At 43.8% G+C, this 26,839-nt stretch overlaps 3 protein-coding genes across 3 annotated transcripts; 2 read left to right on the plus strand and 1 right to left on the minus strand.

Annotated features, from left to right (window-relative positions):
• Nucleotides 1-1,948: 1,948 nt before the first annotated feature.
• On the plus strand, nucleotides 1,949-6,965 carry LOC149984103 (uncharacterized). Its single transcript, XM_090232537.1, has 2 exons — nucleotides 1,949-5,909; nucleotides 6,089-6,965. The coding sequence occupies exon 1, from the start codon at nucleotides 1,970-1,972 to the stop codon at nucleotides 2,546-2,548; it is 579 nt and encodes a 192-aa protein (XP_090088663.1). The 5' UTR covers nucleotides 1,949-1,969; the 3' UTR covers nucleotides 2,549-5,909; nucleotides 6,089-6,965.
• Nucleotides 6,966-10,372: 3,407 nt separating this feature from the next.
• On the plus strand, nucleotides 10,373-18,799 carry LOC110522137 (histone deacetylase 2). The gene is made up of 13 exons (XM_021600270.3): nucleotides 10,373-10,640; nucleotides 11,343-11,455; nucleotides 11,560-11,677; nucleotides 11,833-11,907; nucleotides 14,335-14,473; nucleotides 14,641-14,782; nucleotides 15,104-15,196; nucleotides 15,785-15,893; nucleotides 16,134-16,274; nucleotides 16,998-17,106; nucleotides 17,373-17,503; nucleotides 17,719-17,862; nucleotides 18,022-18,799. The coding sequence occupies exons 1-13, from the start codon at nucleotides 10,586-10,588 to the stop codon at nucleotides 18,057-18,059; spliced, it is 1,407 nt and encodes a 468-aa protein (XP_021455945.1). The 5' UTR covers nucleotides 10,373-10,585; the 3' UTR covers nucleotides 18,060-18,799.
• Nucleotides 18,800-21,970: 3,171 nt separating this feature from the next.
• On the minus strand, nucleotides 21,971-25,599 carry LOC110522138 (myristoylated alanine-rich C-kinase substrate). Its single transcript, XM_021600271.3, has 2 exons — nucleotides 25,036-25,599; nucleotides 21,971-23,859 (listed from the first exon to the last, which is right to left on the minus strand). Exons 1-2 carry the CDS (start codon nucleotides 25,129-25,131, stop codon nucleotides 23,167-23,169), a joined length of 789 nt encoding a protein of 262 aa, XP_021455946.1. The 5' UTR covers nucleotides 25,132-25,599; the 3' UTR covers nucleotides 21,971-23,166.
• Between the last annotated feature and the right edge of the window lie 1,240 nt (nucleotides 25,600-26,839).

Genomic DNA, 26,839 nt, shown 5'->3' on the forward strand with positions numbered 1-26,839 from the left:
AATGTATTCCCCTATGATTATTATTTCAATAAAGTTTGTTTTATTAATATCATATCACTTGTTTATGTCTTTCCTATGTAAGACTCAAGGCTATTTGTAATTTGTTTGGGTGCAGAGACAATGCCTTTAGAAAGTATTCACACCCCTTGACTTTTTTCCCACATTTTGTTACAACCAGCTTATCACATACTGTAGCTAGTTAGCTGTAAAATAAACAAAAACAAACTGCACTATCAATTTGAGTCACATCACTATCGATGTGCCTCACAAGGTGGAGTCGTCGTCTTTGTCTTCTTCTATAATTTAATGGTAGTCCGCAAACCAATGTTAAAGGTGCATGCCTCCACCTACTGGTCTGGCGTGTGTTATTAATCACGGTTTACAACATTTCTAAATCCTCCTACCTAACTCAGTGTTTCTGAGAAAAACTTCTAACTTCTAACAGACCCTCCCCCCCACCCCCAACCTCAATGACCCTACACTTCAAATCTTTCCCTCTCTTCAACATACTTACAACAATATAACAACACATGCTCCACTGTTTCATCGACCATACACATCTTTGTCCACTATCTTTCTTTGGAGGGCACATAAATGCCGCCCCTTATGCTCAGAATCCCATCTCATCTGACACACGTAATCTCCATGATAAGATGAATGCCTCCAAAAGTAGGTCACTCCTATTAGATTTACCAGATGATAAACAATTCCCAGACAGAGAATCTGAGCAGACTATAATTATAACAGGTTGTAAATCCTTCACCCACTGGAGGGCCAGTACTATCACCAACATTTCAACTGAGTATACTGACAGTTCATCTGATAGTCTTCTACATATCTGCACATCACATTCAGGAACGTAAACACCTGCTCCTGTGCGTCCACTGTCTGGGTCCTTGGATCCATCTGTGAAAAGCGGTAAAAAATAATAACAACTTTTACCAATGTAATTGTCAACCAGTTTCCCTATATCACTGACTTCTGATCAATCCTTCCTTTTCTCTACCGAGGTGGGATCAACAACAGGGTCTGGCAGTAACCATGGAGGAACATTCCTTATCACCACAGAAAGGCCAACCTCCAACTCCCTCAAACCTTACTCTCATCAGCAAGCTTTCCAACTCTCCAACCAAAACCACTGCCTTGTCTACGCGCATATTCCCAACAGTCATCTAGAACAGTAGCAGTGGGACGCTCAACCTCACAGCCTTTCAATCTAACCCAATAAGCTAATGAATTATTTTTTACACCGCATATCCAAAGGCATCTCACCTGCCTCCGCTAGTAAGGCACATACAGATGTTGATTTAAATGCACCAATACATATCCTTAAAGCTATACACTGGTTACTTTCCAGCATCTGAAGCCAAGTCTTTGCCGCTGTTCCATAAACTATACACACGTAATCAATTGTACTCCTGATCAGAGCTCTATAAATATGCATCAATCGATTGTCTGTCAGCATCCCATTCATAACCAGAGATCGAGCGCATAAGATTCAGCACCTTCTTACACTTTGTTTCAACATTTACGACATGATCTTTCCATCTATATCGCTCATTGAACCATAGACCCAAATATTTGTACTTAGAGACAGTCCCCATCGGCTGTCCATACAGTAACAACTGTATATTATCAGCAACTTTCTTCTTCGAGAAGAACATACAAGAGTGGAGTCTTAACATTCGCAACAGCAGATATACTTTTGAGGAGATGGGAAAAATTGCCCATGCTACTTCAATGGGGTGTGAGTTGCATTCTGGGCGATTCTGGGAAAAGGAGGGCTCTCCTTCAAAGAGTGAATGGAATTCTATTGGGCGCTAGCTCAAAAACCCAACATTAGCACAAATTTCGTCAACAAGAAGTACAACATTACAAATCTTTTTTCGAGATGTGAGATAATTAACTTAATGTCTGTAGTATCGTAAAGCTTTAGAATTGTGACAATTCATAATTGAGGAAAATAGGCATGTTTCTCAACATGTACATCTCCATCTTCACACTGATCCTCAACACAGGGGTCCCACAAGGGTGTGTACTCAGCCCCTTCCTGTACTCCCTGTTCACCCATGACTGCGTGGCCACACATGCCCCCAACTCAATCATCAAGTTTTCAGACGACACAACCATAGTAGGCCTGATTACCAACAATGACGAGACAGTCTACAGGGAGGAGGTGTGGGCCCTAGTGGAGTGGTGCCAGGAAAATAACCTCTCCCTCAACGTCAACAAAACAGAGGAGTTGATCGTTGACTTCAGGAAAAAGCTGAAGAGGCTGAAGAAATTTGGCTTGGCCCCTAAGACCCTCACAAACTTTTACAGATGCACAATTGAGAGCATCCTGTCGGGCCGTATCACCGCGTGGTATGGGAACTGCACCGCCCGCAACCGCAGGGCTCTCCAGAGGGTGGTGCGGTCTGCCCAATGCATCACCCGGGGCACACTGCCTGCCCTCCAGGACACTAACAGCACCCGATGTCACAGGAAGGCCAAAAAGATCATCAAGGACATCAATCACCCGAGCTACGGCCTGTTCCCCCCGCTATAATCCAGAAGGCGAGGTCAGTACAGGTGCCTCAAAGCTGGGACAAAGAGACTGAAAAACAGCTTCTATCTCAAGGCCATCAGACAGTATAGCCATAACTAGCCGGCTACCACCTGGATACTCAATTCTGCAACTTAGAGGCTGCTGCCCTATATACACAGACATGGATTCACTGGTCACTTTGATAATGGAACACTAGTCACTTTAATAATGTTTACATACTGTATTCTACTGTATTTTAGTCAATGCCACTCCGACATTGCTCATCCGAATATTTATATATTTCTTAATTCCATTATTTTACTTTTAGATGTGTGATTGTCAGATATTACTGCACTGTTGGCGCTAGGATCACAAGCATTTCACTACACATGCAATAACTCTGCTAAATATGGATATGTGACCAATACAATTTAACGTTATTTGATATGCACAGACTTCGAGAAGGGATTGCGTGACGATTAGCTTTGCAACTGTGTGACGCAGCATGACAACGTGAACGGGATTGGTTGACAGTGTGCTGTTATACGTTCCTTCATTCATTCTATTCCTATCTCCTTTCTATAATATCTCTTGCAAAATGGCACAATGCAATGTTACCCAGGACTAAAGAGGAAGATAAGAGCTGTCCCCGACCAAAAAAAATATTGGTCGACAAAGAGTCTGTTCTTTCGACCAGTGGATTGGTCATAATTTTAAAATGTGTATTTTTCCATATATAGACACATCCTATGTGTTTTAAATCAAAACAACTATATTCACTGAGCTTGTCTGATGATTTAAGCACACGGTTTATTTAAATAATTAAGACACACAAATGATTAGAGTGAGTCCGACCAGCAATTGATTTTATTGTGCCAGGCCGGGCTCAGACTTGCTGCTCTGTGTTTTAAAAAAAGACAGCAAGTGACTGTGTGACTAGCACCAGTTGTCTCTCTCTCATCCCATTTGCAACGACCACCACAAAACATCAAAGTGTTTATCGTGCTGTCCGTGTTGCTGGCTGCAACATAATTACTGCCATTTCTGACTGAAAAGTTCTGTTACCGAAATCCCTCATTTGTTTAGGAAAAACATTCCATATTCCCTCAACCCTTGCTCTGTACTTGACACGTCTATGCATCGCATGCATGTGACCAATAGGGCCTGCCCTAGAGCATATCATAATCACAACAATAAATTGGTTTTAACAAACTCTGAACACAATAACAGCTAAATGGATGCTGAAGACATGACAAATAAATTCGAAATTGGGGAATGTTTACTGGTGAAAGGGGAAGTCAGATGTGTGGAAAAAAATTGACTAGTTGTGGAAAATACTGGAGATAAAGAAAAATAAGGTAAGGAGTAGCGCTGCATGCATGGAGCGGGAGCGGGACTCTAACCCGGAAGCTTATAAGAACTCCCACTATGCCCTCCGACAAACCATCAAACAGGCAAAGCATCAATACAGGACTAAGATCTAATCATGCTACACCGGCTTTGACGCTCGTTGGATGTGGCAGGGCTTGCAAACCATTACAGACTACAAAGGGAAGCACAGCAGAGAGCTGCCCAGTGACACGAGCCTACCAGATGAGCTAAACAACTTCTATGCTCACTTCGAGGCAAATAACACTGAAACATGCATGAGAGCATCAGATGTTCCGGAAGACTATGTTATCACGCTGTAACGGATGTCGTCTGGAGATAGAGAGGAGGACCAAGGTGCAGCGTGGTAACTGTTCATGTCTTTTTAATAAACAAACTGAACACTGGAAAAAAACAATAAACGATGTGAACAAAACGAAACAGTCCCGTGTGGTACGAACACAAACACGGAAACAAACACCCACAACCCAACAGTGAAATCCAGGCTACCTAAGTATGATTCTCAATCAGGGACAACAACTGACAGCTGCCTCTGATTGAGAACCATACTAGGCCGAACTCAAAAACCAACATAGAAAAACATAGACTGCCCACCCAACTCATGCCCTGACCATACTAAACCAAAGACAAAATAACAGAACTAAGGTCAGAATGTGACACACGCTCTCCGCAGCTGATCTGAGTAAGATCTTTAAATAGGTCATCATTCACAAGGCCGCAGGGCCAGACGGATTACCAGGACATGTACTGCGAGCATGTGCTGACCAACTGGCAAGTGTCTTCACTGACATTTTCAACCTCTCCCTGTCTGAATCTGTAATACCAACATGTTTCAAGCAGACCACCATAGTCTCTGTGCCCAAGAACACTAAGGTAACCTGCCTAAATGACTACCGACCTGAAGCACTCCCGTCTGTAGCCATGAAGTGCATTGAAAGGCTGGTCATGGCTCACAACACCATTATCCCAGAAACCTTAATCCCACTCCAATTTGCATACCGCCCCAACAGATCCACAGATGGTGAAATCTCTATTGCACTCCACACTGCCCTTTCCCACTTGGACAAAAGTAACACTTATGTGAGAATGCTATTCATTGACTACAACTCAGCGTTCAACACCATAGTGTTTATAAGACGGCAGCCATACCCTCTGGCGCCATCTTCATTATCCTAATCCTTTCTACGACACCTGGTGTTGTAGGTGTCCTGTGGGTCAGGCAGTGTGCACCCAATGGTGCGTTCGGCTGCAAGTATCACCCTCTGAAGAACCGGTGGTGGAGTTGCCGTACCAGGTACCAGACTGTGAAGCAGTCTAACAGTATGCTCTGGATGGTGCTCTGGTAAAATGCTGAGGGCCCTCTGGGACAGGCTGAGTTTCTTCAGCGTCCCGAGGTTAAGGAGTCGCTGTTGTGCCTTCTTCACTACGGTTTCCGTGTGGTTAGACTATTTCAGCCTTGCTGAGATGTGTACGCCGAGGAATTGTGTGTACGCCGAGGGTCTCCATGGAGGCCGCGTTGATGAGGATGGGGGTGTGTCCAGCCTGCTTCCTCCTGAAGTCCACAATCAGCTCCTTTGTTTTGCTAACATTGAGGGAGATGTTGTTTACCTGGCAGAAATCCATCAGAGTGCCTACCTCCTCCCTGTAAGCTGTCTCGTCGTTGTTGTTGGACTACTGCTGTCGTGTTGTCAGCAAACTTGATGATGGAGTGAGGCCACGGAGTCGTGGGTATACAGAGAATACAGGAGGGGTTTGAACTATATTTTGAATTAATAAAAAACAGACGTTTCTGTTCAGAATTTGTGTAAAACATTGAACAATACTTATTTAAAATTAAAGCAAGATATGTTTGGATTGATATCTATATCAAATGACATTTCAGACTAATTGCATTGTCTACTTACTGTCCATCCAGGCAAAGTGGGCCTGCTTTCGGGAATTCCCCACTGCTCACAACATCGCTTAATCCCTGGCATGTCAAGGATAGGGTCAGGTAGGCAACATCCCTGTCTGAGAGGATGATGTCCAGACAGATCTTCTCCAATACATTTTGTGGCATCTGAAGGGCAAATTGCATACTCTGTGTATTGTAAGGATTTATACTATTGCCAATGGACAATGCATACATGTTTGGAATTATAATCATTCTTAAAATGATTCTGTCATGTGTAGGCCTACCTGTAAAATGGAGGGCAGTGTCCGGTGCCATTTGGGAAAGATATTGACAGGAAAACATCAACACAGACAACATGAAACAAGGACATAGTTCCAGTTCAAAACAGACAGAAGGATGGACAGACACAGAGACAGAGAGAAGGGACAAAGAATGGAGACTACAGACGAACCTGCCGGCCAGTGTTGTGACTGACAGACTCTGGGGTTAGTAGCAGTAGTGCCAGCAGGGTTGGAGACAGGGGAACTGCAGGCAGGCTCTCCATTTGGGTCCTCTAGCAGCTGGGTGACTGTAGACCCCCGCACTTGCCCATCGATGTGAGCCTGAGGCAACACACACACAGAAATAGAGTGAGTTGTTTTAATGAAATGTCGTTGCACGTTCCTGCCCATGCAAGTGGCACAAATTTTAATCCACGGTGTAACGCAATGTAAGATGGCATGTAAGAGTCCACTATATAAATTCCAAATTGCACAAGCATTAGGAAACATTTAGAATAAATCGTGCTCTGCACTTATTTCTTAGGACGTGCACCTGCAAACTGGTTGTCTGAACATTCTACTATTATGGTGAGAGAGAATTCAGGCTGCATGTGCTGGTTTGTTGTACATTGTACAAAGGCCACATGGAAACTTGATATAATCTATTCATGATTGGTTAGATGAGAATTTGTAGAAGCCCATTGGGCACACCACGTTATTTCAACATGGAGAATTGGGTAATATTTGGTTTTGATGTTGATCAATGATAGTCCAACCTATTTTCACCCACTCAAAAAGACTGCAAGAAGTATGTTGAATTCCTAATGTGTTATCACTATGCTTTCAAACATCTTATTATAGCACAACCAAATTCCAATGAAAAAACAATGTCTGATTTTTGGTTTAGTTGTCAACCAATTGTGTTATCACTGCCCTTTCAACCATTTAAAAGCCCACCAAACTTCAAATGTGAATACAATGTCAGATATTTTGTTTATTTATACAACAAGTGAATCAAGTGTTATCACTGTGCTTGATATAATAGCACAACCAAATGACCTGGATATAACGACACAAGGCGAGACCCAGATGCAGACACAGGAGGCAGATGGTTTGAGTCTGATATTTGTTGAACAACGAGGGGCAGGCAAGAGGCAGGTCAAGGACAGGCAAGAGTTCATAACCAGGTCAGAGTCCAAATAGTACAGGGCGGCAGGCAGGCTCGAGGTCAGGAGCAGGCAAAAAGGCAGAACTAGAATAAACAGGCGCTTGGAAAAAACGCTGGTTGACTTGGCAAGACAAGACGAACAGGCAACAGTCAACACAGGTATAAATACACTGAGGGTAATAGGGAAGATGGGTGACATCTGGAGGGGGTGGAGACAATCACAAGGACAGGTGAAACAGATCACCCCCCCTCCCCCCCCCCCGGTTGACCAGGGTGCCGACGGTGAAAGTCGGCAATGAGAGCCAGGACCAGGATGTCCTTAGCAGGGACGGAGCACCTCTCCTCCGGGCCACAACCCTCCCAATCAACCAGGTACTGGAAACCCCTGCCCCCTGGACACGTGAAAAGTAGGGCGTATACGAGGGCATGGGGTAACAGAAGATGAACAGCAGTGGGACTAAGGACTGTAGTGATGGGGAAGGAACCAATGAAACGCAGGGGAAAGTTTGCAATCCAGGGAAATATGGGCCCAGGTGCAGTGGCTGAAGGAGGCTCGACGGAGCTTGCCACAGAGTCTTATTCTGTGCACATACTGTGCATGCGTTGACGAAGGCAGAGACGTCAGGAACCATAGTTGACCACCAGAAGCGTTGTCGGAGGAAGGCCAGGGTTCGACGGGAGCAGGATGGTCTCAGAGTCAGAAGGTGTGGCAGCGGAAGTGTATATGCGAGAGAGAGCGTCTGGCTTCACATTCTTAGACCCTGGGCGGTAGGAGATGGTGAAGTTGAACCTGGTGAATAACAGAGCCCAACAGGCCTGCCTAGAGTTAAGGCGCTTGGATGTGCGGAGAAATTCCAAATTCTTATGGTCAGTCCAAACCAAAAATGCATGTTCCGTTCCTTACAGCCAGTGCCTCCACTCCTCCGGCGCCATCTTGACTTCCAGAACTTCCCTGTCACCTATGTCGTAGTTTCTCTCAGCGGAGTTGAGACGATGGGACAGGAAGGCACAGGGATGGAGCTTTTGGTCCTGGGTAGATCGCTGGGACAGGATGGCCCCCCACTCAAACATCAGAAGCATTGACCTCAACCACAAACTGACGGACGGTCCACAGAAGCCCTGTCAACAGCTGGGGACCATGTGAACAGTACCTTGGGAGAAGTGAGTTTAGCGAGGGGAGCCTCCAGGGTGCTGTAGCCCCGCAGCACCACAATACAGACAACAGTTGGAGATCAGCCTACGTGAACGTTCCCTAGCAGATGTCTCAACTTGGATGTCACTCCACCACCTCATGCTCAACCTCAACAAGACAGAGCTGCTCTTCCTCCCAGAAAAGGCCTGCCTACTAAAAGACCTCTCCATCACAGTTGACAACTCCACAGTGTCGCCCTACATGAGTGCAAAGAACCTTGGCGTGACCCTGGACAACACCATTTCGTATTCAACAAATATCGAAGCAATGGCTCGCTCCTGCAGGTTCATGCTCTACAACATCCATACCTCACACAGGAAGTGGCACAGGTCCTGATCTAGGCACTTGTCCTCTTCGGTCTGGACTACTGCAACTGGCTGTTGGCTGGGCTCCACGCTTATACCATCAAACACCTGCAACTTATCCAGAACGCTGCAGCCCACCTGGGTTTCAACCGTCACCCAGCTCCACAGCACACTCCACTGGCTTCCAGTCAAAGCTCACATCCACCACAAGACCATGGTGCTTACCTATGGAACAGCAAGAGGAACTGCCCCTTCCTACCTTCAGGCTATGCTCAAACCCTACACTGCAACCATGGGCTCCCAAGTGGCGCAGCGGTCTAAGGCACTGCATCTCAGTGATAGAGGTGTTACTACAGACCCTGGTTAGATTTCAGGCTGTATCACAACCGGCTGGGATTGGGAGTCCCATAGGGCAGCGTATAATTGGCCTAGTGTCGTCCGGGTTCGGGTTTGGCCGGGGTAGGCCGTCATTGCAAATAAGAATTTGTTCTTAACTGACTTTCCTAGTTAAATAAAGATTAAATAAATAAATAAATAAACATGAGCACTCTGTTCTGCCACCTCTGGTCTCTTGGCCCTCCTGGTCTCATGGCCCCTCTTGGCCCTCAGCCCAGTCCAAGCTCTTCTCTGTCCTGGCACCCCAATGGAGTCCCTGTCCATCTTGCGAAAGCATCTAAAACCCTACCTCTTCAAACAGTATCTTAAATAAGCCTCCTTCCCCCTCACCTCAACCCCCCACCCCCCTTAGAAATGTAACGAGTACATACGGGTGTCAAGAAAAATGTTTGGAGTAAAAACTACATTATTTTCTTTAGGAATGTAATGAAGTAAAAGTTGTAAAAAATATAAATGATAAAGTAAAGTACAGATACCCCCAAAAAGGACTTAACTCGGAGCGGGGTACCAAAATGCAATCATATCACACGCAATTTTACAATTTAGCCCATAAAATTATCATATCTCTTTTTTATACAGACTAGCTAAAACAATACTGAAACTTGGATTATGATAATTTGCTGGTAAAAAGAAGTGGAGAAGCAAAAACATGTGTTCTGAATCCCCTATTTTAATTTGCCCAATGGGTCAGTGATTTCAGAGTTCCTGTACAGTGCAATATGAATGTCAATATACACAATAGGCTGACTGGGGAGGTGATTTCCCACAGTCAAAGTCCCGCAATAAGGCTGATATGACGCTAATATTTGTGTGAACTCTTCAAAGTTGTGTTCTGTGGTTGTCACTGAGTAGACTGATACCCCATTTTATGGATCCACAATCCGTAGGAAAGGTTGTACAGTGCAATATGAATGTCCAACATGGTTGACTGGTAAGCTTTATGTGGCTCATGTCACAGTGGTTTCAAAGTACCGCAATAAAAGCTACGACACTAATATTTGTGAAAACTCTTCACAGTTGAGTTCTGTGTGTGTCACTGAGCATACTGATACCCCAATTTTATTGATCCACAATCCATAGGTAAGGCTGTACAGTGTAATATGAGTGCACAATTCACATAGTGAATTTACTGGTGAACTTAATATGGCTCATTTTACGGTGGTTTCAATACAATTCTGAAGTCTAATACATACACAGTGCAATGTCAACTGATTTTTGTTTTCTTCTAATTATTGTATTTTCTTCAATTTAAATAACAACATTCCAACTTTGTTTAGCATTATCTAGTCCAAATGGCATAATTCCTTTATTTGTACCCATTTGCATCACTTTCAATGAATAACTTTTATTTTGAAAGCAAACCGCAAACGCCTCTATTATGTCTCTATCCGCCACCAGGTTCATAAATACTACTTAAGTTTCGGCAAGCATCTCAAACAGATATCCGACTCAACATGGCTTACACCGTTGCAGGTGGAACCAAGAAGAAAGTCTGCTACTACTATGACGGTAAAGAAATGCATGTTCATTTAGAGTTTTCAGAATAAGTTTCCAAGGCCAAACTAGCGCGTTTAGCTAGGGTGCGTGATGACAGCCAGTGCAATGTAATATCCATTCATTCTCTGAATAGCTAGGTACTATTGGCTAGCGATCCTGACATGATTTGTTTTATGTCCCTGTTATGATCATGAAATAAGTTACGAGACGGTGTTCTAGAATCTAGATATGTCGGTAAACTAGTGAACGTTAACCAGCTACTGTAGCTAGTGCTAGTTTAGCCGGCTTCACTCTTGTCGCGGCACATTGTGTGTAGCTAGCGAGTTTAGCCAGCCACAGCAATGTTTAAAATAACATTAGTTGTAAAAGTAAACAAGTAAACACGCTGTTGTGGTATTTTGTTTTTATGACATTTTAAATATAAGCAGAAAGTTAAATTGATTTACTACCGCCAACAAGGGACCAGTGATAACGTTGACGACTGACGAAGATGACGACACTAGCGGCTATTGCGCATTATCAGCGTTGCTTCATGCGCTAGTACTGCTAGCTAACTGACTGCATTGTCGTAGTAACGTTTAGTTAAAACAAAATAGAATTATGTGGTAGTATAGGTACATTATGGTTAGTGCTGGAATGCTGTGTGAAACATCAACATTTCTCAAATATAGGCTCTGTTTTTAGTTATGGTCTTTTGTTCCTTCTTTTTAACAGGTGACATTGGCAATTACTATTATGGACAAGGGCATCCCATGAAACCACACCGAATTCGAATGACCCACAACCTACTGTTGAACTATGGACTGTACAGAAAAATGGAGATATATGTACGTTTATAACAAGATTAAGTCAAAAGGTTGATTCTGAATATGTAGGTATGGCTTTTTCTCTCTTTCGCCATGAAGTAGGCAATTGTTATTCTTTGTTGCAGAGACCACACAAAGCCACTGCAGAGGAAATTACCAAATACCACAGTGACGATTACATCCAGTTCCTCCAATCCATACGACCAGACAACATGTCAGAGTACAGCAAGCAAATGCAGCGGTGTAAGTCGAGCCATAACTAGGGCCAGGAGTTGTTACTAACCTTATGACTGGACCAGGAAAAACTACCCATACTTACCTAGTATTGGAAAAAAATATATGTATATTTCTTGATGGATTGCTTGAATCACTATTTTGTGTTTTTGTTTTTATCATAGTTAATGTTGGTGAGGATTGTCCTGTATTTGATGGGTTGTTTGAGTTCTGCCAGTTGTCTACCGGTGGCTCTGCTGGTAAGTGTATGCATACATACATACAAATATATTCCCATGAATACATACTTTTGGTCATGTGTTGTATGGGGTTGAGATCAGGACTCTTTGCAGGCCAGTCAAGTTCTTCCACACCGATCTCGACAAATAATTTCTGTATGGACCTAGTTTTGTGCATGGGGGCATTGTCATGCTGAAACAGGAAAGGGCCATCCCCAAACTGTTGCCACAAAGTTGAAGCACATAATTTTCTAGAATGTCATCTTAATGCTACAGCATACAGTGTTTCTTCACTGGAACTAAGGGGCCTATACTTCCAACCATGAAAAACAGCCCCAGACCATTATTCCTCATCCACCAAACTTTACAGTTGGCACTATGCATTTGGGCAGGTAGTGTTGTCCTGGCATCCGCTAAACCCAGATTCGTCCGTCGGACTGCCTGATGGTGAAGCGTGATTCATCACTCCAGAGAACACATTTGCACTTCCAGAGTCCAACGGTGGCGAGCTTTACACCACTCCAGCCGACACTTGGCATTGTGCATGGTGATCTTAGGCTTGTGTTCGGCTGCTCGGCCGTGGAAACCCATTTCATGTAGCTCCCGATGAACAGTTCTTGTTCTTCCAGAGGCAGTTTGGAACTCGGGAGTGAGTGTTGCAACCGAGGACAGACTATTTTTACTCGCTAAGGCCATTCTACTGCAATTGTTTGTCTATGGCGATTGCATAGCTGTGTGCTCAATTTTATACACCTGTCAGCAACTGGTGTGGCTGAAATGGCAGTCCACTAATTTGAAGGGGTGTCCACATACTTTTGTGTAATACAGTACCAGTCAAAGGTTTGGACACCTACTCATTCAAGGGTTTTTTTATTTTATGACTATTTTCTACATTGTAGAATAATAGTGAAGACAAACTATGAAATAACACATGTAGTAACCAAAAAAAGTGTTTAATGTAAATGTTTTTTAGATTCTTCAAAGTAGCCATCCTTTGCCTTGATGATGCCTTTGCACACTCTTGGCATTTTCTCAAGCGCATTCACCTGGTTTGCTTTTCCAACAGTCTTGAAGGTGTTCCCACATATGCTGAGCACTTGTTGGCTGCTTTTCCTTCACTCTGCGGTCCAACTCATCCCAAACCTTTTCAATTGGGTTGAGGTCAGGTGATTGTGGAGGCCAGGTCATCTGATGCAGTACTCCGTCACTCTCCGTCTTGGTCAAATAGCCGTTGCACAGCCTGGAGGTGTGTTTTGGGTCATTGTCCTGTTGAAAAACAAATGATAGTCCCACTAAGTCCAAACCAGATGGGATGGCGTTTCGCTGCAGAATGCTGTGGTAGCCATGCTGGTGTCACCAGCAAAGCACCATCACACCATCTCCATGCTTCACGGTGGGAACCACACATGCGGAGATCATCCATTCACCTACCCTGCATCTCAAAGACATGGTGGTTGGAACCAAAAATCTCCAATTTGGACTCATCAGACCAAAGGACAGATTTCCACCGGTCTAATGTCCATTGCTCGTGTTTCTTGGCACAAGCAAGTGTCTCCTTATTTGTGTCTTTTAGTAGTGGTTTCTTTGCAGCAATTTGACCATGAAGGCCTGATTTCAAGCAGTCTCCTCTGAACAGTTGATGTTGACATGTCTGTTTACTTGAACTCTGAAGCATTTATTTGGGCTGCTATTTCTAAAGCTGGAAACTACAGCAGTGGTAACTCTGAGGTTTCCTTTCCTGTGGCGGTCCTCATGAGAGCCAGTTTCATCATTGTGCTTGATGGTTTTTGCGACTGCACTTTCAAAATTCTTAATTTTCCTGATTGACTGACCTTGATGTCTTAGAGTAATGATGAACTGTCATTTCTCTTTGCTTATTTAAGCTGTTCTTGCCAAAATATGGACTTGGTCTTTTACCAAATAGGGCTATCTTCTGTATACCGCCCCTACTTTGTCACAAGACAACTGATTGGCTCAAACACATTAAGGAAAGAAATTCCACAAATTAGCTTTTAACAAGGCACACCTGTTAATTGAAATGTATTCCAGGTGACCTCATGAAGCTGGTTGAGAGAATGCCAAGAGTGTGCAAAGCTTTCATCATGTCAAAGGGTGGCTACTTTGAAGAATCTCAAATATAACATATATTTTTATTTGTTTAACACTCTTTTTGTTTACTATATGGTTGGAGCTGGAATGTGTTATTTAATAGTTTTGATGTCTTCACTATTATTCTACAATGTAGAAAATAGTCAAAATAAAGAACCCTGGAATGAGTTGATGTACTGTATAGTGTATCTGTTAGGGTAACCCTAACCCAAATATTTTTCTTCTCTCTCTACAGTTTTTCACCTGCAAACAGTAGAACTAGTCCATATTGGTTCAGAAATCACAACACATGCTTGTGAAAATAGTGTAAACAAAAATGTTTTTCCTCCCTTGGCACAGCGGGATCGGTGAAACTCAACAGGCAGCAGACGGACATTGCGGTGAACTGGGCCGGGGGACTCCACCACGCTAAGAAGTCTGAGGCCTCTGGCTTTTGTTACGTCAATGACATTGTGTTGGCCATTCTAGAGCTCCTCAAGTGAGTTTGTGTTCCCAGATGGAAACCGGCTAAACCGTATGACTGCTACAATGAAATGCATTAGTGATGGTGACTTTCTTGTTGTTTTTTGTAGACCTCCTGATATATCAGTGTGTGTTCTACTATGCATGCCTCAGGTTTAATTCTTCACACCTCTTCGTTCCCAGGTACCATCAGAGGGTACTGTACGTAGATATTGACATCCACCATGGGGATGGAGTCGAGGAAGCCTTCTACACCACAGACAGGGTCATGACTGTGTCCTTCCACAAATACGGAGAGTACTTCCCCGGGACTGGAGACCTCAGGGTGAGTACTTGGCTTACGTCCCAAATGGCACTACTTTTGACCAGCAGAAGTAGTGCAGTATGTATAGATTAGGATGCCATTTGGGACGTAGCCCCATGTGTCACACTTCAATGTGAACTTCCTGGTGCTCTGTGACAGAGTGGCCCATTGATAGCTGGGTAGAGACTTTCTTTCCACCGTTATAGTTACTAAATAATCTCACTTCCATTATTTGTAGTATTTTGCTTGGGAAGAGCGCTTTATGATGGATGCAGTATTTTAGTTATGGATTAGCAAGTGTGTAAACGTGTTTAAAATCCTCAATTGCCACTCTGTTCGTAGGATATTGGTGCTGGAAAAGGCAAATACTACGCTGTCAACTTCCCCCTGAGGGACGGCGTTGACGATGAGTCGTATGAGCTGATCTTCAAGCCTGTAAGTATGCACAGGTATTGCAGTGTTCAGTGCTGGACACTAGCGGGGCTGCAGGTAGCCTAGTGGATAGGAGTGTTGGGCCAGTAACCGAAAGGTCGCTGGTTTGAATCCCAGAGTTGACCAGGTGAGAAATCTGTCCTTGAGCAAGGCACTAATTACTCTGGTCTAAGCATTTACAGTGAAATGGCCTCTGCAGAAGTCAGGGCATTCATACTTGCGTTTCGCAGAGCAATTGTCAAGGAAGTGAGTTTGTATTTATACAGGGCCTCCCGCCCCCACTTATCGTCAACCAATCATGTCAATGCGGAGCTATACGGAGCCCTCCGCATTGTTACAAAATCGGAGGCACACTGCAATGTGGTATGGAGCTCAATTTAGCCTCTGGAGGCGCAGCAAAAGCGTCACACGGAGCCTTCATCCACATTTTTGGGGTCAAGCATAAATTGGCTTTTACCCTACGAGGTCCGGATTCTGATGGTTTTCTGTTCTACCTGATAATACATTTTACACACCTGGCGACCCAGGTCTAAATTTATTCCGATTAGCGGGAAACAATGGAAGAAAACAAAGTGCTTTGTGTCTTGGCAGGTGATGGCCAAGGTGATGGAGATGTACCAGCCCAGTGCAGTGGTTCTGCAATGTGGAGCAGACTCCCTCTCAGGAGACCGACTGGGCTGCTTCAACCTTACCATCCGCGGTATGCTAATCATCTTACATGTTTTTATGTGCGAGTCCATTTGAAACTTGTAGAGCTTAATTTGAACTGTAATGATTGAGCCAGCATTGGGAGTTGCACAGAGTTTTTAGTCTGTCATTTATTAAACAGTAATGATGATCTAATTTTGTTCTTAGAGAAGCGTATTAGCCTGTTCTAAGCCCCCCATGTTGGTCCTATAGTTATGTGGTGTTTTGTCTCTTCGTGCTGCTTTTCCGTCAGGCCATGCTAAGTGTGTTGAGTACATTAAGTCGTTCAACCTTCCCCTACTAATGCTGGGTGGAGGAGGCTACACCATCCGCAACGTGGCCCGCTGCTGGACCTACGAGACGGCCGTGGCTCTGGATACTGAGATCCCTGACGGTGTGTTGATTCATTTTTTTCCTTATTCAAAATGCCCTATTTCCCACAATTTCGTGTCATTATTTTTTTACATTTTAGGATGCTTTCCTCATTTCAGTGTCGATTGCCTAGATCTGTATAATGCAGTGAAAGCCATTGAGGCTCGTCTACTTTTTGTAGTATACTTACTACAATGTCTTCTCTTCACCGCTGACATATTGGCTGGGTCTCTAGAGAAAACGCTATAGCACTAGACGGGGGCTTTGTCCCAAATTGCACCCTATTCCCTACATAGTGACCTACTTTTAGCCAGTGCCCAATTTGGCCCTGTTCAAAAGTAGTGCACTATGTAGGGTTAAGGATCTGGTCAAAGGTAGTGTTACACAGGGAATAGGGTGCCATTTGGGACGCATCCAGGGATAGTCCTGGTCCTGACAGTCATCTGCCTACAGGGAGCTGACTAAGCAGAATGTCAGTGGGCCACCAAAAGTGTGTGTGTGTGTGAGCGGACATTATCACAGCCTGTCAAAGGAGCCAGCTGTTTTCTTCAGGAATCCGGGACATTAACATAACCCTTACCCTTTCCATTATATCTGCTCTCAAGTGGTGGGACTTGTATCGGTGTATAAAATATGTACTTGAAAGGGTTGACCTTCTGAAACTTTATTTTAGGTACATCGTAACCTTCATGTTCATCTTGGTGCTGGCCCTTTCTCTTATGTTTTCTTTTTTTTTCCCCCCCAGAACTGCCATACAACGATTACTTTGAGTACTTTGGGCCTGACTTTAAGTTGCACATCAGCCCATCCAACATGACCAACCAGAACACGTTGGAGTACATGGATAAGATCAAGTAAGGACTGAGTCTGTCATGGACCATCAAATATAGCATGTCAGATGTATTCAGCTACTCCTAAGGAGTTGCATGTCATTACGGATGTGTGTGTGTGCATGGAGGTTGTTGCAGCTGCATTATTACTTTAAGAAATTGGTATTGTGGTAGGGAGTTCTCTTTGGCGCGTATGATTATCCAAATTTCTTGGAGCCTTCTCGTGTGCTTCTGCACTGATGTTGGTTACTGCTCTAAAGCAATTGCCTTTTGTGTGTATTAACCCATAGGCAGCGTCTGTTTGAGAACTTGCGGATGCTACCTCACGCCCCGGGAGTGCAGATGCAGACGGTCCCTGAAGACGCCATCACTGACGATACGGTGGATGAGGATGCAGAGGACCCCGACAAACGCATGTCCAGTAAGACACACCTCATCTGACAAATCACACGACATTCGCTGTGTACAGTCTATCTACTGCTGTTATGTCACTCGTGGGGGGGGTGGGGGGGTCGTCCATTCTCAATGTATCAGTGGCTGGATTTTCCACTATGGAATCCATTTTGGACCCTATTGTCAGCAGCATGGATCCTATTTCCAGAAGCATCTGAATGTTGATTTCCTGTCTCGTTTAAGTCCGTGCTTCAGACAAGAGGATAGCCTGCGACGAGGAGTTCTCCGACTCTGAGGACGAGGGAGAGGGAGGAAGGAGGAACGAAGCCAATCACAAGAAAGGAACAAAACGGACTCGAGTTGAGGAGGGAGACAAAGAGAAAGTTGGTGAGTATTCAGAACTTGGTTACCCTGACTACAAACCTTCTTTGTGACGGACTTTCAAGAACGCTTGCAATTCCCTTAATTTTAGATTGAGTTAGATGAAGAAAATAACCTAGAAATATTGAATTGATAACTTGTTAATTTGTGCTGTCTTCTGTACAGAGGTGGAGAAATCGAAGGAAACAAGCACTGAGAACTGACATAAAGGCAGCTAAGTGTAATTGTGGCACCCTGCCACTGTTTGTACAGTTTTAAAAGGAGGTCATGAATTCCTGTCAGCCCTCATTTGTGCAGTGCTGCAAGATCCAAAACAATTATGATAATCTCGGGGGGGGAGTACAGACCATTGTAATCTCTCATCCTCCCCTTTATCACAATAAAGACTTCATCATAATTACTTGTCACGACCAGCTACTTATAGTTTGAGATGTATATGAAATTGTGCTTAATTAGAAGTAGTCACTAATGTATTCAGACACTGACTTCTGTTATGTTTTGGGGTGGGGAAACCGGCACACTTTCCAGTGTGAAGACTGAGCAGACTAGCAGTGCCTGATTCAGCCACATGGTGGTGCTGTGATCTCACCATGGACAGACCCGACTGTGGCAGCCAGGACAGCTAACTGTGGCTGATTCTACACCTTAGCGCCTGACTCCATACCAGAAGTGTTATATTTCTCATTGATCTGTAGCTGTACGTTCGTTGTGAAGACTTAGTTTCCTTTTGTGGACTGTAGCAGTGGATTTCTAGGATTTGCGACCAACCTGGGTTTGCTGTACTTTCCTTTGATACCTTTTTGAATGCTTTTATATTTCAACATGCATTATCTTCTGAATGAGAAGTCTACTTGTAATTAAAGTATGTGTTTTTAGACCAGAGTATGTGGGTGTTCCTGTAGATATTTTGCATTTGCCAATTAAAAGCTTCTTTTTTTAAAAATCCTATGTGGTGTGAATGTATGTATTATAGTAGTTAGAGATTAGCTGGGGCTAAATATGTTAAATCAACCATGATCATTTAAATTATCTATAATACGATGGGGTTAATTGCAGAATCCCAATCACCTTTGTTTGCATGTACAGGAATGGTTCTGCCACAAACAATAATATACAGATGGACAATGAATTTGATATTTACACATACAGTACATACATAATGAACACCAGGATACAGACTCTACTATAAACATCAGACTACACTATAAACTGTTGAAAGAGGTACATCATATGCAAGCAGTGGCCAGAGGGAGTCTGGGATGTAACCTCTGTTGGTATTCCCCATGCCTTTGACTTGCCTGGTAGACCGGTCTTCTCCAGAGATGTCATCCACATGTTAGCTTGCATGACAAGTGCCATAAGCTTAGTTCAACTGTAGCCCTATCATAACCGAACCTAAAGATGATATACTGCATTCTTTGTAAACTGGCATCATGTCAGTTCTTGCTAAATCCAAAACCAAATCGATACAAATTTCACTGGGGATTTTTTTTGTGGCACATTGCATAGCAGCCACACGATGGCGATGTAACCCTGACTGTTACTTTCATCAAGGAATCAGTGCATTAGTTGTGTACACAGATTTGCAGGTGCAGCGAAATGCTCATGTTGCTAGCTCCAACAGTATAGTAATATCTCGCAATGAAAGAAGCCTGGAAAATAAGTTATATAGGATGAGTCATGACTAGAATACCGGCAGTGGAGTCTGCTGAGGGAGGATGGCTCATAATATTGTCTGGAACGAGTAAATGGAATGGCATAAAACACATGGAAAACGTGTTTGATGTATTTGATACTATTTCACTCATTCTGCTCCAGCCATTACCACGAGCCTGGCCTCCCCAATTAAGGTGCCACCAACCTCCTGTGGAAAACAGTATATACATACAGTATGTATGTACATATACATACAATATTAAAGTTACCAGTGTTCAATGACATGGCAGCAGCCTCTAAGTTGGAGGGTAGCGTACCAGGTGGTAGCCGGCTAGAACAGTGACGAAGGTTCCGGCCAGGTTACTGGGCGGCGGTCGGCTAGTGGTGACTGTTTAATAGTCTGATGGCCTGGAGATAGAAGCTGTTACTCAGTCTCTCTTTCCCTGCTTTGATGAACCTTTTCTGTCTCCGCCTTCTAGATGGTAGCGGGGTGAACAGGCCGTGCCTCGTCGGGTGGCTGGGGGGGTCCTTGATGATTTTCTTGGCCTTCCCATGACACCGGGTGCTGTAGATGTCCTGGAGGGCAGTGTGATGCGTTGGGCTGTAGCACCACCCTCTGGAGAGCCCTGCGGTTGCGCATGGTGCAAGACTTAGGGGCCCAGACGAATTTCAGTTGCGCCTTCATCACGCTGCCTGTGTAAAGGGACCATTTCAGGTTGTCGGTGATGTGCACGCCAAGGAACTAGAATTGTTTTCTTCCCCTCTCCACTGCGGCCCCATCGATGTGGATGGAGACGTGCTCTCTCTGCTGTCTCCTGTAGACCACGATCAGCCCCTTCGTTATGGTGACGTTAAGGGACGGGTTATTTTCCTGGCACCACTCCCCAGGGCTCCGCACGGTTGGCTGTCTCATCGTTGTCGTTTATCAGACCTACCACTGTTGCAAACTTTGATGATTGAGTTGGAGACGTGCGTGGCCACACAGCGCTGGTTGTTATAGCTTATTTGCCTACCATTTTGGCCTAGTAATTTCAACCGTCGTGATTGCTAATACAACCCAGAAGATCTTTAATCAAGTTGTGCAGATAGACTTGCTGATGAAGTATATCTAGATTTTCATTACAGAAACTTAGCCTACTAGTAGCTATGACACACCTGCAAGTGGGAAAATAGCACGTGTGAAATTCAAAACACGAGGAAGCTGCAACCCAGTCAGCAGAGAAACATGCATACACCTATTTTGTGGCCTATTCGTCTACTGATGAACAATTGCAATTTATAGTATGTTTTTTCTATTTGTTGCCATTGTGTGTATTACAATGTAGCATGCATAACATGCTACGTTGATATATTTTGAATGGGATAGCAGCACAATAGTTACTCAGTAACTGGTACAATGCCAATGGAAAGACCTTTTGAGGTCTAATATTGCAAAGTACTGAGTCTCTGTGCCTTGAGGGTCTCTTTTTACAACAATGAGCTGCACAAAAGGTCTTCACTGACATTTTATCATTTCCATTGGCATTGTACCAGTTACTGAGTAACTATTGTGCTGCAATCGCACACCATTCAAAATATGATTCGCAAAATGTCAACGTATTTAACGTCAGTGAGAATTCAGTGATGTAGGCTGCATGTGGTCGGTCATGTTGGGGGCGGGGAATAGCACTAAACTAATAGCGATGGAACGTACAATGAACAAACTCAGATCCCCGTGACAAATTAATCTATTCTGGTCCATGATTCATTTAAAAAGGTTTTGAATGAGTTCGGCCTAGTTGTATAATACTTGCAAGGTGACATAGATTTGTCCGTACCATTGAGTATTCCATGTTGGACTTTTGTAGATAACTGAGGGCCAGTGACACTAGCTGTGACGCCACAAGTTCAAATCCTAGGTGAAACCCTCTTGGTGTTTTTGCGGCAAGGTGCTTCTACAATGATACTGTAATGTTTGAGTATGTAGAAAAGTTGGCGGCAGTTAGTCTGAATACTAAATTAGTTTGAACACACTATGGCTGCATTTAAAACAGCCAGCCCAATTATTTTGACCAATCTGATCAGCTCTGAAAAAGAACCGACGTGAAAAGATCTGATGTGAATGGTCAAAAGCTCAATTAGTGTGCGTGTGTGGGGGGGGGGTTTACACATGTTGAAATTACTCATCAATTTACCAATTACAACACTCAACGACCCACTTACCACCTCCATCTTAACGGTTAAAGCTGGACTCCATAGTGGGAAAAAAACACATCCGTTTGTGACATTACAACAAACACTGTTTGCACATGCAATAGAATAGCACAATATATACGGCAATTTATTTGACCATGCTGCGCAACACTCTGGTTGGCAACAAAAACAACGGCGGTGGGGCGGCTAGTGGCGCTGTTTCCCCCTATTGCGGAGTCCATCTTAAAAGGAATGGAAATTGGTTAAATGAAAAGACAGATGCTGCTCAAATTTTATTCACATTTATTTTTGCTTTTAGTGTGCTCACAGAAAATTAGAACACTAAGCAGGAGTTTAATAGCATTTTTTTAAGCAAAGTTACATTCCATCTCTAAGTCAAATTGGTCAAAGCTTCTCCGGTATTTACAAAAGAAAAGAAAGAGACTAGATGCTACACAAACGTCGCATCTGATATAGATTCCTTAATTTGTCAAAGACCACTGGGAAAAAAAGCATTGTCTGCTGTAATCAAAACATACCACAGTATATAAACAGTAACCATTCCACTTATCACAGCTTGGTTGAGTTCAAAATTGCTGAAAAGGTCATCCAGGATGAATTTGTTTTTGTTATCTTACAAAAATGAGCGGGTGGAAAGAGCTGCAAACTTCATGTGCTTCTTGAGATCAAGATTTCATTTGTACAATAATCATAGTTAAAAACACCCCGCCTATACATACTTACACTTTATTAAGGTCATAAAACCAGCAATAAACAATAAAGCCTATACAACTTGTATTTCTACTGAATCACTGACTGGTACAGCTAATGAGATTAGTGAAAAGCTCCTATGAATTTTTTTTAATGACTTCCTAAACCTAGCTCTGGGAATTGTGTTTTTTTTTTGTCGTCTCATAGTAAAAAATGACTTAGTGTTATAAACCGCATGGTACTCTTGTGGTACATAGGTGTTTGTTTCATTCTCGTTTTTAAGACCTCTCTTTACATTATAGTCTGTGGCACAATTCCCAGGCACAAAGGTGCCACCTCCAAATCTCCCCCCGCCCACCCCAAAACCCCCTTCATTTACATACCCCACCTCCTCCATACCATGGGCATGTCCATACATTTTGACAAGGTACATTTTGTATAAAAATGCAACAACAAAAAAACATGTAATACAGATGCAAAAAAAATATATGGCAGAGTGTGGATGTATTTTTTTTCCTGTAATATTACGTTTCTAAGCAACCCACCTCTGCCCGTTGGAATGGTAGTAACAATGGACCAAGATGGGTTTTGTGGAGGGGGAAGGGAAAACAAAAAAAGAAAAGCTTTAAAATACCCCTGGTTGTAGACAAGTTCTCCAAAGCCAGGAACTGGCACCACTCCAACATACAAACAGGGAAATGTTTTTTGATTATCTTTTTTCAGCTTTTTGTTTTTTTTATTTCTTCCGTTTTGCTCTTCGCGTTTCCAGCTTTACTCAGCACTGGCCTCTGCGGCAGCGGGGGCCTCTGGACTGGATGCGACCTCTGTTGCAGGTACAGCCTCCTCCGTTTTGGGTGCCTCCGCAGCAGGCTCCGCTGGCTTCTCCTCTGCTTTTGGCTCCTCTGCGGCAGCTGCCTTGGCCTCCTCAGCGGGTGCTGCTGCTGTTTCCTCAGGCTTGGCCTCTGTGGGGCTTGCTGCTTCCTTAGCTTCCTCCCCAGCACCGGCAGGCTTGGCCTCTCCCTCCGCAGTCTTGGCTTCCCCTTCGGCAGTGGCCTCTGGGGCCTCGGCTGCCTCATCCTTGGCCTCATCGGTGGACGCAGCGGCCTCCTCACCCTCTGCCCCATCGCCTGTCTCCTTTTTGGTCTTTTTGAAGGAGAAACCGCTAAGCTTGAAGGACTTTTTGAAGGAGAAGCGCTTCTTCTTCTTTTTGGGGGTCTCGTTGCTGGTTGAAGGCGTGGCACCCTCCTCCGGTTTAGCTGCCTCACCCTCAGCTGCTGGAGACACAGCCTCTGCATTCTCTGCCTTTTCCCCTTCTACTGCTGCTGAGGGTGCAGCCTCTGCAGTTGCAGCCTCCGCTTTTGGAGCCTCCTCAGCCGTGGCACTACCATTGGCATGCACCTCGTCTTTGCCTGCCTCTGCAGCCGCAGGAGAGGCATCCCCGTTCACTTTCACATGGCCATTTTCCTAAAGACAGAGGCCATTAACATCACATAAAAAGCAAGTGTGGAATATTACGTGTGATATGGACTATTGTCACTCAGTGACACAAGGGGCAGTAGACACCACAAAAATAAATCGGGACAAACGCATACAGCCCTCTGTCTAATTGTTTAAAACACGTTTAGTATCAATGGGCCTTTACGCACGGGGGTCGGCAGGCTAATTGCTTTGCGAGTTACAAATTCAACACAGAATTCGTTTTAGGAATGCAGAATTGAAACTATTTTCCCGTAATCACGTGAGAGAATGAGCCACCTCCGGCAATGAGAGAAGGGAGACACGGTTTCGGATGGTTCGCTAGGGGGCGATGCGTGTCTGCCAGTCGCTCCAACACCGAAGCGCCAAAGCAAAGCATCTGCTCATTAAACAGCAGATGCTCATTAATACACCAGATCACGCAGAGCATCCTTCAGATGCATACCCCCAAAACTAAACAGCACCAGAACCCTCAAACCATCATCCTTATCACTAATAAATACCATCCACTCCAACACTTATAATACCAACTACAGAAGGGGCGCATTATCAAATGTGGTTCCCCTGCTCCCGTGTGGTAGTAACCATCCCTGCTCTCTATTCGAGCATCTGTAACAAAAGGCGTGTTGGCTAGCTAGACCGTGGCAAGCCATTGTTGGCGTCGTTCATCTTCCCATTCACCCACCAATTGCCTCAAGTTATTAGATTTGTGCTCAGTTTCAGTTAAGATTTTTGATTCAAAAACTATTTATCCATATAACTACACATGGCTACATAAGGTTCAACAATTCGATACCAATTTCCGCTTTCTCACAATCCGAAATTTCAAACAAAGTATTCACCCATTTAACCGAAATCCCCACACATCAAATGAATCAATGAAAATGACTGAATATGTTACCAAATAATTATCCAAATCAGTTTGGGTTTTTGTAATAAATTGTACAATTTTAGAAATTGTATTTCAAATCAGTGATCAACTGTTTGTTGAAATAGTGTACAATCAATGTATTCCAATCGTGGTTGTTTTCTCCATCAGCCTGGCGAACGTCTCCATAAGTGCCCACAACACAATAACGCAAGCAGAGAACCTTTGCGCAAACCAACCGTATATCTATATTTCCTTTAACTCGGATACAAATATATATTTTTTAAATCAATTACCTGTCCATTGGTCTTGGTTGGTGAAGCGGCAGCCTCTCCTGGCTTTTCAACCGTGGTTTCGCCTTTTGCAGCTGTCTTGGAGAATTGCGCTCCCATGCTTTCGCTCCAACAAAGAAACTCAACCGATCCAAAAAAAATGAACAAAGACCACTACTAGACTCTTTCTTAAATGCAAGCACTTTGCGGAGGCTCCTCTTTGAAACGTTTACTGGACAAGTAATCAAAGTCCAGTCTTAGTGAACAAAATTGGAAAATTGCAGAAAATACCTGCCAAGTGAAGTGAAGTAATAAAAAATCCCAGATTTGTGGCTATGTCGCTGTAGACAGGGTGGAAAATGGAGAAATTTCCCGTGTTGCTAATAAGATGCGGAGTCCAACGCCCAAGTGCACAGGGCCACATTCAGTTGCCAAACGTTCTCGAACGTTGCAGATAGAAATGCCATGAATAGAGCTGGTGGTTACTCATTTTACATGTTGGAGAGGCATGTGTGTGTTCTATATTGTCTATTTCTATCTGAACGTTCCAAAACGTTGCGTTCTACTGAACGCGGCCCAGATGAATGGGCATCCCGAATGATGACGGCATCCGCGCTCAGATCCAGCGAATCAGAGCCCTCACACAGAAAGTGGGCAAGGCTTTAAAAACGAGTGAACAATGTTTTTTTTTGCAGATTGTAACAAATTTGAAAACATATATATTGTCGTGGCGACAAATCTTCCTTTCAAAACTACCAAACAAAAATTACTCGACTAGAGAATAATTTTGGAATTGATGGTGTGCGCAGAGGTTCGAAAGGCATTCTAATCACTCCTAACAAAGTGATACCTAATTATTGATTCATTATGATAGATGTTTGAGGGTGTTTGTAACAATTTAATCTCAATTATGTACGCTAATTTGATCATGAGGAATCGGCATTTGCTTTAGGCAGAAATTGTTTTTTGGCTCATTGAGCGCCAGCCGCCTCCACTTTCAGAACGTGCTCTGAATACGACCACATTCACTTGACACAGACAGTGCACATTTAGGAGGTAGTCTATTTAGTGGTGGCTATTTTTCATATTGAATAAATACTGCTTTTGTGAAACAATCATGTATTGATAAAATACATTTAAAGGGGGAACATTCAGCCCTATTTTATTTTTACCTTTATTTAAGGCAAGTCAGTTAAGAACAAATTCTTATTTTCAATGACAGCTTAGGGGGTAGAACGACAGATTTGTACCTTGTCAGCTCAGGGATTTGAACTTGCCACCTTCCGGTTGCTTGTCCAACACTCTAACCACTAGGCTACCCTGCCACCCATGCCATCTTGTAATAAATTAATCTCAGTCACATATAATAGCACCACATACAGTATGTATACAAACGTTTGTGGACACACCTTCAAAATAGTGGATGTGGCTGCTTCAGCCTGGATGCAACATCAGCACAAGAACTGTTCGTAGGGAGCTTCATGAAATGGGTTTCCATGGCCTAGCAGCTGCCCACAAGCCTAAGGTCACCATGCGCAATGCCAAGTGTCGGCTGGAGTGGTGTAAAGCTCGCTGGCATTGGACTCTGGAGCAGTGGAAACGCATTCTCTGGAGTGATGAATCACGCTTCACCATCTGGCAGTCTGATGGACAAATCTGGGTTTGACGGATGCCAGAAGAACACTTCCTGCCCAAATGCATAGTTCCAACTGTAAAGTTTGGTGGAGGAGGAATAATGGTCTGGGACAGTTTTTCATGGATCGGGCTAGGCCCCTTAGTTCCAGTGAAGGGAAATCTTAACGCTACAGCATACAATGATATTCTAGAC

Source organism: Oncorhynchus mykiss, chromosome 4 (assembly GCF_057628025.1).
Source record: "Oncorhynchus mykiss isolate SJ-2025 chromosome 4, ASM5762802v1, whole genome shotgun sequence".
Taxonomy (NCBI): Eukaryota; Metazoa; Chordata; class Actinopteri; order Salmoniformes; family Salmonidae; genus Oncorhynchus; species Oncorhynchus mykiss.

Bases quoted from the DNA above. Each gene is read 5' to 3' on its own strand.
- LOC149984103 (XM_090232537.1), top strand. From the start codon at position 1,970: ATGTTTCTCAACATGTACATCTCCATCTTCACACTGATCCTCAACACA.
- LOC110522137 (XM_021600270.3), top strand. From the start codon at position 10,586: ATGGCTTACACCGTTGCAGGTGGAACCAAGAAGAAAGTCTGCTACTAC. The intron at 14,474-14,640 runs GTGAGTTTGTGT...CTTCGTTCCCAG, and splicing joins GCCATTCTAGAGCTCCTCAA to GTACCATCAGAGGGTACTGT. The intron at 17,107-17,372 runs GTAAGGACTGAG...ATTAACCCATAG, and splicing joins GAGTACATGGATAAGATCAA to GCAGCGTCTGTTTGAGAACT.
- LOC110522138 (XM_021600271.3), bottom strand. From the start codon at position 25,131: ATGGGAGCGCAATTCTCCAAGACAGCTGCAAAAGGCGAAACCACGGTT. The intron at 23,860-25,035 runs GTAATTGATTTA...CTCTGTCTTTAG, and splicing joins CAACCAAGACCAATGGACAG to GAAAATGGCCATGTGAAAGT.